This window comes from Eptatretus burgeri, chromosome 17 (genome assembly GCF_056783735.1).
Source record: "Eptatretus burgeri isolate ZD-2024b chromosome 17, Ebu_testis_v1, whole genome shotgun sequence".
NCBI lineage: Eukaryota > Metazoa > Chordata > Myxini > Myxiniformes > Myxinidae > Eptatretus > Eptatretus burgeri.
The window spans coordinates 47017834-47032772 of record NC_140977.1 but is presented as its reverse complement, the minus strand read 5'-3'; the positions used below and the strand labels follow the sequence as shown (position 1 = coordinate 47032772).

Genomic DNA, 14939 nt, shown 5'->3' with positions numbered 1-14939 from the left:
ATTGTGAGCGGTAGCCCCAGATCCGGTTCTTCCGAGGAGGAATGGGGATTAACCCCCTTATAATACACTCGGTACCCGTGGCCGTAATAATACATATTGTTGTGGTTACCAAATTCGCAAACCACCATTCAGGTCCCTTAGGTGAGGTATCTCGGCAAGTATATGTGTAGTTAGGCCCAAACCCGTTGTCTAGTGGGAATACATGTCATTTATGCGTGCTGTGACTCTTCAGGATAGCCGTTTTTCTTTTACTATCTTTAATTTGGACCAACCGCCATGATTACCACCACAATCACAACATCAACCACCAACCACAACGCCGCTTCACCACAACTGCCACGACCTTCACGTCACACCTCGCAACCGTAGCATCGCCACCGTTCTTGCCCCGCTGTGGGTACCGGTGTTGGACTCGTGCAGGGCGCGCGTCGAACAGCGTGTACAAAATCACGGATTTTGTGCTTCAAAAACGGATCAAAAACGACACACGGCCACTTTTTGCCGTCCAATCGGTGAGCGAGGGGCGATTTGGCCCCGCCTCCAGGACGATCGATATATGCAAATTTATGGATCAAAAAGCCTTCACGCCCACTTTTTCTCGGGCCAATGGGGAGCGAGGTGAAAGGTCAAAGGCGAAGCTACGGGGGGATAAAAGGACCGTGTTCGTCAGTCAGAAGAGAGTCGGAGAGTCCAGAGGCGGAGAGGCGGAGAGTAGGAGAGTCGGAAACAGAGAGTCAAGACTTCGCGGGCGGTGGAGCTGCTCGTCGTGTGCGTTGGAGTCGGAACGGAGGGGACGAGCTGTGGAAAGGCGGCGACACCAGACGAGGGGGTGCTCGCATCGTGCAGGGAGCTGCACCCGAGGGAGGCCGACAGCGCGACCTGGCCGAGGTGGAGACGCTCGTCGCGGGATAATAAAGATCCTCTATACCCCGAGCATCAGCAACCCCCTCCTGTTTCCCCCCGCGCTGAGATAGCGCGACCAAGGGGGCCCCTTTCCCACCCCCTACCAGACACTGTCCGCGAGGCCCGCGGAGTTGAGGCGCCATCGCCGCTCCGCGTCTCATCACCAGACGGGTAGGCGCGACCCGGTCTCGGCCTCAGGCCCGCCTCATCCTTGAGGGTATTTCTTTTCCTTGGTTTTGGGTATGTGTTGTCGGCGCCGTCTGTGAAGTAGAATTGTATAAGTGTTGCCGTGTGCTCGGTAGTCGGTATTAGCTCTGCATTGTGTTTTCGCTTTTATATTTGCTTTTTGTGTAAATTGCATTGTGTCTTTTCTGTGTGCTTTTGGTGGAATTGAATATGTGTGCTTCCCGTGTGCCGCGAATAAATGTGCTTTGTGTTGAACTGTTTCCCGCTTCGCTTCGTCATTTTTCCATTGAATCCTCATCTTGCTTCACGTAAAGGGTTGGTAGTGGGCTGAATACGCCCGATAATTAATCGAACCGTCGAGGTCGACGATAACACCGCTCGGTTATTCTGATAGTACGGAACGGGTCGCTTAAGTGGCCCGTGTCCGAAGTCGACCTGCGGCGAGGTGCGATCGCCCGGTCTACCCTCCGCGTGGGTACTTAGGTAGGTCGAATTTGGCGAGCAACCCTATCCCACGCGGGGGCTGATTGGCTCGATCGCGGTGAGACCGAAAGGTCCACCCGTGACTGGTTCCCGGCGTTAGTCCGAGAGGGTCACGACTGGATTGTCCGTCCGGTGGGCGACGTGCCGCGATTCGAGTTACGTGGCCGTCAGCACGCCGGCGGGCGCGAATCCGCAACAATATATATGTAATATTAGCGGGGTATGCTTACACATTGTGTTAGCATACGAACCACTGTGCTTCCCCATCCTCTCGGGTCTCTCACCTGCATTTGATTTTTCATTTTTTAATTTATTTATATTTTCATTTTTGGCTGTTTTCTGACAGTTCTGTGATTTTTTTTCCCAGTGTAGCGGCTTCGATATGCATCGGCATGCAAAATTTCAACTTTCTACGTCACCTCGAAGGTACCGATCTTTAATATCAGTTAGAATGAGCTTTATATATTTCATTTTATATCTACTATCGCAGCGTCTGACTCGCATCACCCATCGCGCCAGGAGATTTTGCTACTCCTGAAGATCGCCAAGTTACTAAATCCACACTGTGTTCAATTAATCGTTCTTTACTGTTAACGAAACGTTAATGAGTGCTCCAATCCGAGGCCTAACTCGGCAGTGCAAGGGGTGGGAAGAAAATGGTGGAAAACCTCTCATAGTTAAAATGGTGTTTATTAAAAGAAATATGGGGACAAGGGCAGTTAAGCCTCTATCAATAAAATGGTACAGACCATGTGCTCAAATGACAAAAGAGTGTGGAGGTAAACAAACTTATGTACATGGAAAAGAAATAACCCACTATCGTGCCAAATATAAAAAGCGGGACTCACACAACAATGGTGAACGAGCAAGGGCTTAAACAAGGCACAAGCTGGTTGTGGGTCCAGTGTGGCCCTGTGCAGACTGGTGCGGCACAGGGCTGGTGGATGGCGATGAGGAGAGGTTTGGCAATGAGGGAAGCAATGCTGCTTCTGCAACATTCTGATTCCAACTCAACTGCAACTCCAAAGGCTGGTGGGTGGTGATGAGGAGGTGTATGGCAATGAGGAGAGGGGTGCTGCCTCTACAAAGGTCTGACTCCAACTCAAACTACCACACTGGGTCTCCAACTCCAACTCACATGCTCAGTATGGTCACAGCCCTCGTAAGTTTTGGGATTGCCTTCATGCACGGTGGGTCCCTATCATTGCCTGTCCATGGCTGTGGACATACCATATTCTGGGCTGCCCCCCCCCACAACCCATTGAGGTGCCCCAATAAAGTCTTATGCCTCCTTTCCAAGGCTTTGCAGCTGACCTCGCATCTATGGCTTACAGTGCGCGAGACAAACAGTCTGAGCTGTTTCCTCTTCGAGCGCAATCCGTTATCCAGTTACGCCTTTGTGCACAAGTCCTTACCTGGCCTCGCTCAAAAACAGCTTTTACACAACAATCATACTCATTCTGCTCTTCAATTAACACTCCCTGCCTCTTCAGTGCACTTTTTACAATAGAACGTACTTTGACATGTTCCCTGTGACAAGAGTAATCTAAACTATGCAGACATATGAACCATATTATTATTTTCACAATCTAAACCCAGATCATTCATCCTTGTCACACACCAAAATCTAATTGGTTTGTTTTTGTCACCTCCCCAACTCATCCACAAAGTTTTGTCATAATCCATCCACAACCTTTTGAGATATCATGTGACATTAGCTTGCAAAAGTATTCACTCCCCCTCCAAAGTTTTCACACTTTGATTCCACCTGAGCTTATTTCATGATGCTTTCAAATCAAACATGATATATAGAATCTTCACAAACTATTTCAAATTAATAAAACTAAAAAAAAAAAATGCAGATAAAATGTGAATAAATTAGATTAACAGAGAAAATCAGATGACTCTAAGTTTCATAAGTATTCAAACCCTTTCCCTAATTAACTCGAAATCATTTCAGGAGCAAATAATTTGTTTGTAAGGTTTAAAAACAAGTACAATAGGTTTCACCTGTATGTAATCAGTGGTTTAACTTAAAAATTAAGCTCCCACATTTATCGAAGGACATTTTAGGTGAAACTCACTTTGTCAACCAACAAGGTAAACATGAAGACCAAGGAGCTTTTCAAAGAAGTCAGACATAAAGTGGTGGAGAAGCAGCATTTAGGAGAGGGTTATAATAAGATTTCAAATTCACTCATTATCCCCTTGAATATGGTGAAATCCATCATTAAGAAGTGGAAGACATATCATACCACGCAGACTCTCTCCAGGTCAGGTCACCCATCCAAACTCAGCAGCCAGGTAAGCAGGAAACTGGTTCGGGATGTCACTGTAAATCCCACAATGACTTTGAAAGATGTGCAGGACTTTATGTCTGAGATAGGGGTCAGTGTTCATCAATCAACACAATCCCTACTGTCGAGCATGCTGGTGGCAGCTTCATCTTGCAGGGCTGATTATCATCAGCAGGGACTGGCAAGCTTGTCAGGATAGAAGGGACAATGGACGGTGTAAAGTTCAGGAGAATTATTGATGAAAACCTGCTTGGGTCAGCAATTAATTTGAAACTGGGTAGGAGATTAATATTTCAGCAGGACAATGATCCAAAACACAGCTAAAACCACACTGGAGTGGCTGAATAAGAAGAAAATCAATATTCTTGAGTGGTCCAGTCAAAGTCCTGACTTGAACCCAATTGAACATTTATGGTGAGACTTGAAGATTACAGTCTATCGATGATCCGCATCAAACTTGGTAGAAATAGAGCAATTTTCACGTGAAGAATGGGTAAAGATTTCACCATCTCACCGTGCGAAGCTGGTAGAGACCTCCACAAAAAGATTCATTGAAATCATTGCTGCAAAAGGTGCTTCCACCACGTACTGACCTCAGCGATTGAATACTTTTACAACCAATGAGTTTTGTTTTGTCCATGTCCTGGCCCCGTCCACTTTACGGAGAGGTTTCATGTGTACGACCTTACACTGTCTATCATAAAGTCGACACTCACTGCCCTTCCACCACCTCAGTGCACATATTGCATACAATTTAGCGTAACATTCCCCTGTTACAAATGTAAATCTAATCTATGCGAAACACACGGGCCAGCCTATGATCTTATAACATTCTAACTATGGATCCCTTCCTTCCACATCGCAATATGTATATGTATGTGGTGTCTCATTATGACAGCGAGGAAAGATTGGCAAGTGCTCTCTGCTCGCAGTAGCTTACGGGATCGTTCAGCCATTCAATGCTTTCATATAATATCATATTGTGATCAAAAAGTCATTGATCCAACCGGAGCGTTTCTGTAAATTTCGCCACAAACAATCAGGTCCACCCACACTCCTGAAGGCCACCTGCGGTGTTTTTAAAACAAGAAAGCTGGGGTTCATTTGCAGAGAGAGCAGTTTTTCACCTTCATTATGGATCATCAGCACTCGGGGATGAACATTAAATGATAAACGAGATTGTTGGGTATTTGGAGGTCATTTCCCAACCACAGATTGTCGCTCTCTGGCTGTGCTCTAGTTCTGCACAATGGGATTTATTTGTGTGGTTGGCAAATGTGTGGTTATTGCCCTGATGAGTCTCAATCTGTGGTATTACTATGTGCAGCTAGGGGCTTGAGCTACCTATATTTGTATATTCTCAAATTTGTCGAGTCGCAGCTTTGTATTGTACAGCATTTTATGATTTGTGTACGATCTTGTGGACCACTCGTGCAGTTCCAGGGCAGAAAAGAAAACAACTTGATTCCAAGGGGCGTTAACAAAGGGGAAAGTTTATTCGGATTTCAGACAACTTCAAACAAAATGTACTCCACAGCATACAAACATTTACGCATGATCCCGGTTTATAAGTGTCCACAACGATGGGAGGTCTCGTCGTTTATTCACATCTCATGGAACGGGCGGGCGGAGGTCGATGTCTGGTGAGATGCACTGATACCGGAGGTAAAATATAATATGTATTTTTTATTATAGATTTATTGATATCATACGATGTGCCAAGCAATGTATAATGAAGAGCTGTATTTTCTTTTTATGAGAAGAGACACTCTTTCCCATCTAAGGAGATCAACACATCTGCCTTGCACTGGAACTCTCCTTCTCCCTGCTCCGTCCGTGGCTCACAGTTCTGCAGGTTGGGAATCAGATCCTTAACGCAGACTGCCTGCAACGAGAGAGGAGAGAGAGACAGAGACAGAGCAGAGACAGAGCAGAGACAGAGCAGAGACAGAGCAGAGACAGAGCAGAGACAGAGCAGAGACAGAGCAGAGACAGAGCAGAGACAGAGAGACACAGAGACACAGAGACAGAGAGACACAGAGACACAGAGACAGAGAGACACAGAGACACAGAGACACAGAGACACAGAGACACAGAGACACAGAGACACAGAGACACAGAGACACAGAGACACAGATACACAGAGACACAGAGACACAGAGACACAGAGACACAGAGACACAGAGACACAGAGACACAGAGAGAGAGAGAGAGAGAGAGAGAGAGAGAGAGAGAGAGAGAGAGAGAGAGAGAGAGAGAGAGAGAGAGAGAGAGAGAGAGAGAGAGAGAGAGAGAGAGAGAGAGACACGCAACTTAATTCAGGTCACATGACAAGCTGTGCCCCTGACACCAATTGTCAGTGATCGCAGGTCTTCAAGCACCTTTGTAGGAATGTAGAGGTTAATTGTTTCCTAATTTTGCTGCCTTTTATACAAGCAAAAGCCAGGACCGTATGTATCATGATTTAGTGCGAAAGAGTTAGCCGGTCATTAAATAACCTTTAAGGGCCCCAATTCCCAACTTGTGCGGCCAGCTGGGGAACATTTTTGCCCAGGTCTTTCACAAATCAACCGGACAGGCCTGACGGTCAACCGAAGGTAATTTGAGCAGGTGTTTGTAATTTCTTAAGAGTGCCGGTGGTAACACCGTGGGATCTTTAATGTCCACCACCAACCAGCGCTGGCAGACAGGTACTCCAGCTTGATGTCCATACGAGGGACGGCGCACACATTGATGTGGCGCACCTCACCCTCCTCCATGCGAAACACCAGGATGACAGTTTATAGCCTTTTCTCAATTCAATCCCAGACTAAGGCAGCTTGGAGGTGAGTGTGCTACCCCTAAGCCATCCTGCCAGTCACTGATGTTTACTAATGTCTTAGTCCAAGTGATTTACATACAAACTCCTTCATGAGACAAACCCCTTCGATCACTGCAAAGAGGGGGACACTGCATCATTGGGTACGCTATTTTGAAGGGGTTGTTGAAGATGGTGTCTTTTCGGGAGAGTTCAACCGAAGCCCCAAGTTCTCTTTTTGGGAAGTTTTAACTTGACTAGGGTTTATGTAGACTTGACCAGCAGAGAAGAAGACCACCCAGACTCGCCCCACATCTATAACCGTGGCAGTGACCCGTATTGTATTTCACAGCATTTTAGGATCCTCATCCCTTTTATATATTTTTTTAAACCTGGAACCTGGAACTTTCCACCAATCCAATGTGATTGAGAAAAAGTTTTCAGAAAAACTTGCCAGGAAAAAACAAATAAAAAACCTACAATCTAAGGGAGTTCTATTTTTGATGCATGTGTGAAGGAATCCATCCAACCATCCATTGGGAACACACTCTGTGCTGAGCGTTGGTGCTGCCTAAGCAGTCTCCTTGGCTTGTGGGCACAATCCTGGACGGGTCGCCACTCCGACGCAGGAGACCAGCAAGCTGGTACTCATTTTGCCAACATCAGAAGGATGACAGGCTGAGTCAACCCTACCTGGTATTCATTCAACAGCTAAGGGGGATATGAACTCAGGATCCTTGGATCCTAAGCCCACAACCCTAACCATTAAGCCAACACCAGGTATGAAGGAATCATAATATGGAGAATCCCATCTTCAGCATGGTGTTGGCTTAACGGTTAAGGTGGCTGGCTTAAGATCTCAGGGTCTTGAGTTTGAGCACCTGTCGTTCCGTTAAATAACTTCAGAGGTCGACAAAATGAGTACCAGGTTATCGGAAACAGGGGGCACCACATCAGTGGCACAGCCGAGCTCCCGGCAATGATGCAACAAGCAGCCACAGGCTGCATATAATAGCTATCTCATGGTTTAACACTCTCCTGTTCGAGGAACATCGTGAGGCCACAACGGTGAATAAAGACCTGCAGGAAAGCTTCTCTTGTGGCAAGACCACCGATTATGGGACGCAAGGAGTTTCCAACCCATCACATATAATGATGGCTGTAAGTATAATTTATTGTTGTTGTTGAGAGCATTGGCCATACATACCATCCTCTTCCCGATGTACTGGGTCGTGTGCTTGAAGGGTGAAAGTGAGTCAAAGTCCAAGCTCCTCGTGAGTTCTGCTCTTTCGTCCAAATTGGGAGACTCCTCGAGCCGCCGCACAGACTGAGCACGCCGGATGCCGGAGAGAAGTCCTGCGGCGCGTCCCACAGAGTAGTAACTCGGACCCGCCGGCGGCTTGTACCACGCGGACCCCCCGCCGGACAACAGGGACATGGCGAGAAGGCACAGGAGCATCGGGATGGACTTGCTCGTTACCATGTTGATCGGGGAGTCTGCGGTACTGGGTGTGCGCTGTGCCACCAATGTAGTCTGTAAGGCCCTGGTTGAATGACCGTGTCCAGCGATCGCTCGGCGCCTTCGAGCCCTTTTATCCCTCTCCCTCCCCAGCTCGCCGTTACGTGTCAGTGCGTCCGTGCTCCAAACTCAGACCAACTGCCATCTAATTGGTTGAGCTATCCAACGCTCCCTGTCTTCTCACCCCACCCCATGCTCCCCCCTTATAACCCTTTTCGAACCAGCACACCTCCCTCATATTCAGCATTCCTCCTGTAGTCCCTCCACTCGTAGACACTTAATGTTTCTTAATCACGAAGGTGGATTCAAGGGATGAGGTGGTAATGATGAAGGGGAGAGGAGGGGGGGGGGAATCAAAAAATCGACCCCCTACCCCATTCAAAATAACAAACACTGCAGATTATTATATCTCTAGCTCATTGTAAGCTTTCATAAAATCATGTATTTGCACATTTTCTTCCATGATACATGATCACCATGTACCGAGATACGGCGCTACCCAGGTATCTGAAATCACCTTGTACCTACCTGGATGCCCCCCCTCTCTCTCTACACTTTTTCTTTCCCTTCAAAATCCTGACTCTCCTGGCTTGTCCCATCCTTTCGCTGATATTACGTGTGAACCACCACCAAAAATGGGGGGACAAAGTTCATGTCACAGTGGTTTAGAGAGTCCTCCACGACGGTGGAACCTTCTGTTACGTTTGAACGGTCCATAGCACCATGATACTCGCTAACAGTTTTCCTCCATTCAGTAATATACATTGATGTCTCTTTTTGTCACTTTCCCTTCTAAATGTTCTCGTGCACTGCTGGCATCACACCTGGTTTGGCAGTTGCTCAGTTGTTTTTGGTTGGTGTTCTCTGAAGGATTCTCTTAATTTCAGGTCAGGAGTCGTGGTCGGGGAGAATACCATTTTACCTGATAATTAATTACCCTGAGCACGCGAAGCGAAAAGAGGGGGTCAACAATTGGTTCACTTCTGTCTGTCTGTCCGTCCCTCCGTCTACAAACATTGGTTTATGATGGAGGAACAACTTAATTGAAATTAAATGTTATATTTTGAAAACGAATCGGAAATCGAACCTGCAGTCTTGCAGAACTTTATCTCCGAATTTTTTCCTGATTGCGCACATGCATAGAGGAGTGAGATAAAAAAAAAAACTTTTGTACTCTGTCTGTCTAGTCTGCCAGTCAAGCAAAATTGAAAATCATTCCAAACAGGAAACTTAGTTTTTTTTAATGACGTCATAAAGGACACAAACAACAAGCATGAAGAACTAATGTGACGTGTTCGATAAGGTGGTGTCTAAGACACTGCATCAACTGTGGTAAACTTCCCAAAAATTTTTATACAAACTTAAAATTTTTAGTTTTGTTTCCCTCGCCGGAGGAGAGGGTGTTGCATTTGGGTCCGTTTGTCCGCGAACGTAGGCCACAAACGCCACCTTGTGAAAGTCAGTAGAACACGTTATCTTGTTACAACAGAGTATGTCTATAAAGTATGTACGGTACAACGAGAATGCGTGTATGTCTATAAAATACCATACAATCACATAAAACAAGTCCTGGCGAGGGTCTGCGATCGTTGATTACTCCTCCTAGTTTCCTCCACCACTGAATATGGACAAAGGTGATGTTTTCATACGTCTGTCGGTGTCTGTGAATAGCATATCTCATTTAGTTATGGACGGATCGGAAAGAAACTTGGTGGACATGTTTGGTGTGTGACAAGGAAGAATTGATTCGATTTTGGTGAAGATCCGAATCCGGATATGAGACGTTTTTAAAGTGATTCTTCACCATTGAGAGCGAGGGCGAAAATGATAGATGGCACGATATCTCAAAAAGTTGTGGACAGATTCAGTTGAAACTTGGGGAAACTTTGTTGGGTGTGCCAAGGACGAATTGATTCGATTTTGTTGAAAATCCGAATCTGAATCTGAATTCGAGAATAATTTAATTTTAAAGTGATTCTTCACCGTTGTGAGATGGGGCCAAAAACGACGTAGTACTGTATAGCATGATATTTCAAAAATGTATTGGGACCGATATGTTCTCGTGGATCAGGCATGACGTGGTGGAGGTATGCGCTCCACCGAGCGCCCTTCTAGTTAACCTCCGCCATCTTCGAAGATGGATGGGTTACCGTTTTCACCCCTTTGTTTGTTTGTTTGTTTGTGAACAGTATTACGGAAAAACTCCTCGACGGATTTCGACGAAACTTGGTGGGGGGGGGGGGTTAGGTATGGTCCAAGGATCATGCCATTAAATTTTGGACTTGTTCCCCCCCCCCGCCAAAAAAAAAATTGTTAGATAAAAATATTTTTTTTTTTTTGCATTTCTACATGTTTTAAGTGATTTCCAACCCCCTCCCCCCCCAAATTTTTTTTACCCCCCCCAAAAAAGAATTTTTTTTGGATTTCTACATGTTTTAAGTGATTTCCAACCCCCCAAAAAAAATTGTTACCCCCCACCCCTAAAAAAATAGAAATTTTTTTTGCATTTCTACATGTATTAAGTGATTTCCAACCCCCAAAAAAATTGTTAGAGAAAAAAATTTTTTTTTTTGCATTTCTACATATTTTGTGATTTTCAAACCCCCCCCAAAAATGTTTGAGAAAAATTTTTTTTTTTTTGCATTTTTACATGTTTTAAGTGATTTCCAACCCCCCCCCAAAAAAAATTGTTCGAGAAAAAAAAATTTTTGCAACTTTTTTTTCAACAAAATTTCGATTTTTTTTTTTTTTTTTGCATTTATACATGTTTTAAGTGATTTCCAACCCCCTCCCCCCAAAAAAAAAATGTTGGAGAAAAGAACTATAACTCTGTCAGCACTGTTGACATATTTAATGAATAAGATATAAGGTTCACTTGAGTGACCCAGCAGAATTGGCGGCGGAGGTTTTGCACTCTCCTGAGTGCTCCCCCTCTAGTTTTCAGATGTATTGCTTGTCCTCTGGAACTTTAATTTCCTGAGGATCTTTTGTGAATCACATATTTCAGCTGCCCTTTTAGATGGGGCTCAGGTCACCAACCGACGCAGAATAATTTTTGGCATACGATGATGGTCAGGTAAGTGAGCAAGGTGACTGGCCACTCCAGGTGTTGCTGCTTCGTGTCTTTTTGTCTTCCTGTTTGTAAGTCCCACTATGGTAGCCTCACTTCTTGCGATGTTATATTTTGACACCACTGTAATTGTTTATTAGAGATGCCTCCAGAGTATCGTTTGTCTGCATCGGTGTTGAACTCCGTGACACACACACACACACACACACACACACACACACACACACACACACACACACACACACACACACACACACACACACACACACACACACACACACACACACACACACACACACACACACACACACACACACACACACCTGAACAGGAATAGACAATCTATAATAAGGGTAATAGTTTGGTGAAAAGGTTAAAATAATTGTACAAGGCTATTGTAGATAGAAAAGTAACAGTTAGTGTACATTGGTACATCAAGGTGTATTGTCCCTCAGGTGGGCATTAAGCTGGGTGTCCCGTGTGCACCAACATTCGTTGGTGTATGTTTGCAGGTGCCATGGTGTCCTTCGCGAAGTGGAGGCGACCTATCCCCGGAACCCCAAACTAATCACAAATTCCGCAGCCAGGTGATGCATGCGAAGGACGACGACGATGACGACGAATGCAACAAAATAATGTCCAAAGGGCAAACAATTCACGTCTGTATCCTATGTATCGATTCAAAGCATGAAGAGGTGTAAAGTAAAGAAGGTATCCAAATGAACGTCACCTTGAAGTTACACTGCGAGATGAATGACACGTTAGCGACACGTCAAGTCCATCGAGGAATGGTGGCCGCGCAGGATATCGACAAAACGTTCGACATTTCCACCTGTGTTTTATCTCTCTTCAACGTCATCATCGAGCCCTGTCACCTTGTCTCCATGTGTGATCCTTTGCGTCGTGCCCTGACATTTCCAAACCAACCAGGTACACACATTGATTTCCTGGTCTCACTGATGACCTATGCTGTTTACTGTTATCAACATGCTCCGGCATCAGATCATACTGTATATGTCAATATATGAGATAGAAGACTTCGTGCGTTGGTATCAAAGACTGACGAAACTGGAACGGCACTCGGTAGAGAACATACCTCCACCAGGTTGAACAGTTTACCTTTTGTATGTGTCCCACCGACAGGTGGGATCTGAATCCGGACCCTAGCCAGAATCGAATCGCCTTGTTCTTCTCACCTACCCAACTCACCCACCTGGTTTTGTCCGCAACTTTTTGAAACACGAATTTATTCAGCAATTTTGAGGCGCATACAGATATGATGGAAGCCATATATTTTATGGGCGAGATGTACACAGGGCATGGGAAGCCATTTATTTAATACGACGGCAAATGTCATTTGATTTTCAACCTCGTCACCCAATCCCTTCTGGTTACTCGTACACTCAGGATGTTGCTCTTAACAGGATCCTCTTGTCTCCTGTCCCTGTCGAGGCTGGAGTGTCCCAAGGCAGTGTCTCGATCTCAGTCTTGTCCCTTATCATCATAAATGGTCTTTCTGATTTCTTGGAAAATGGAGAATCCTTGGTTGTCGCTGCTCGGACTTTGTGTCCAACGAGCGGTTACTGAGAGAGACCCAAATGAGATTTGTTACCTGCATGGTCCGTGAGCGTCAGCTGCGGCTGTATGGACATGTGGCTCGTTTTCCTGACGCTGATCCTGCTCACCAGATTCTCTCAGCGAGGGAATCTCCTGAGTGGAGGAGGCCAATGGGCCAACCACGTGCCTCATGGTTGATCGGCATCTCAAGGAGATGGGGATGGGCCAGGCATCTACTTTGGGGGATGGCCAGACGGAGGCCTCTGCGTCCGGCGGAAAGTGGACGCAGTGACCTGCTGCTCTGGTGCATTCTCCCATACCTGACCTGACTTATTTATCTATTTGCTGATGACTCCTCTCTCGGACATGACATCCCTGATCCTTCAAACGGACAAGTTGCAGCCTCTTCCCTCTCTTCAGACCTTGAAAAAAAACATCACAAGATGATCAAACACTTGCAATATGTCTTTCAATCCTGACAAATCTCACACTCTCACTATCTTTATCCGAAAGAACCGTCTGGAAACACACACACACTCACGTATACACACACATGCATACACACATACATACAAACACACTCATGTACACACACACGTACACACACACGTACACACACACACGTACACACACACACGTACACACACTGTTGTGGGCCGGGGTCTGGTGGCGAGAACGACCACGAGGTGGGGGAAGTTATGTCGACTCCCACCGGACTCCCCGGAATTGTAGGCCGTCGCTCACGGATAATTCCGTGACGCGGTGGGTCGCTTAACCGACCGTGGACGCCAATACCTCAACCACGTGACGTAGGGTCCTCCTGTCGAGAACCAAGTTACCTAATTAACCACGCGGTTTCAACTACCGGGGAACCACGCCCTCGGTATGCCTTGCCTGAACCGGATCACTCTACCGACTACGGTAGAGTACTAACTACCAACTCTACCAACTACCTTTCCGGATCAGATGCAGCCGAGCGGAATTGCCAAGGACGTACCGGCGAAAAGGAACAGATTATCGGGAATAAAGACCCGGCTAAACTTAGATCCAAACCATGCTGGACCAATGGAGGAAAAGACAAAAATGAACTGGGAACATTTCTACCATCATTCATTTACACTAAGGCGAGGAAAGTCATGTGGCACAGGAACAAGTTTATTGGTGTGTTTTGCAGGGGGAAAGAAGAGAGAGATGCAGTGCAACAATTTTTACAGCAACTTACGAAAGCGGACACAGAGCAGACCTAACGCGAGAATAATAAAAGCAAGAATTCTAATAATAATCAAATAACATACAGTTTACTTATAAGACAGGTGCCACACACTCAGACACACACTCAGACAAAATAAACCCAATTAAAAGAGAAGGGGACCTTTTGCAGCCAGGAAGGGAGGGAGCTGAGGTCGCAGTTCTCGGTACCTGAGTGTTTCGGGGGAAGGGATGCTCCGTGGTGCGGCACCTGACAAAGATCGAGTTGTTCAGCCACAACCGTACATGTGGAGTTCGTGTCCGTGAAGGAGCTTGAGTGGAGAGCACGGGCCGCCGAGGCAAGACGTGGGTAGACACTTCACAACAATGCCGACGAACTCTCCAACCACCAAAGAACCAACGACCTTCCTTCTTTCTTTCTTACTGAAGACCATTCCACCAACTCAACCACCCAACCCTACTCTGAGGATCGCTTCGTACTTTATAGATCCCCCTGGGTGGGGAGGGGCCTTGGCGAAGCTGACGTTATTGTCTGTCCCGATTGGACAGGGCCTTCATGGGGTCCACCCTTTCTGGGCGGGCTTTCGGCCAGGCCGGCAAGCCCGCCCACTCCACACGTGTCTGGACCCGCCAAGAAGGAACAACTACAAGATTTTGCCTCCAAAAACGAGTCTCTGGTGAGGCAAGTCGGCGGTGAAGCGCTTATCCAGCCCAAACGAGAGGAAGGTACTGCGGCTCCAGCAACAGGGGAAAATAAAATGGGAAAAAATGATTTATTAATCTAACTAAAAAACATTGCAACGCATCCCTTTGTTTTCCCACTACACACAAGGGAGGGGATCTATCTGCACATATACTCATGGCATAACTAACTTCGGGACAACTGTATGTTTGTATGCATACGGTTCCTAGAACCGT

At 46.2% G+C, this 14939-nt stretch overlaps 2 protein-coding genes and 1 long non-coding RNA gene across 3 annotated transcripts in view; 2 read left to right on the top strand and 1 right to left on the bottom strand.

Annotated features, from left to right (window-relative positions):
- Positions 1-1964, top strand: part of LOC147009993 (uncharacterized) — a 34494-nt gene extending 32530 nt beyond the window's left edge. The window contains exon 4 of the long non-coding RNA XR_015052682.1: positions 1940-1964. This is a non-coding gene — a long non-coding RNA (uncharacterized LOC147009993). The remainder of the gene's footprint in view (positions 1-1939) is intronic.
- The window catches only part of HGS (hepatocyte growth factor-regulated tyrosine kinase substrate), a 49801-nt gene continuing 36811 nt past the window's right edge, over positions 1950-14939 (top strand). Inside the window, exon 1 of the mRNA XM_085861025.1 lies at positions 1950-1998. Coding sequence (XP_085717151.1) covers positions 1965-1998 — 34 coding nt within the window. The 5' untranslated portion in view covers positions 1950-1964. The remainder of the gene's footprint in view (positions 1999-14939) is intronic.
- LOC147009992 (neuropeptide B-like) lies at positions 5343-8289 on the bottom strand. Its single transcript, XM_085862966.1, has 2 exons — positions 7874-8289; positions 5343-5754 (listed from the first exon to the last, which is right to left on the bottom strand). The coding sequence occupies exons 1-2, from the start codon at positions 8147-8149 to the stop codon at positions 5623-5625; spliced, it is 408 nt and encodes a 135-aa protein (XP_085719092.1). The 5' UTR covers positions 8150-8289; the 3' UTR covers positions 5343-5622.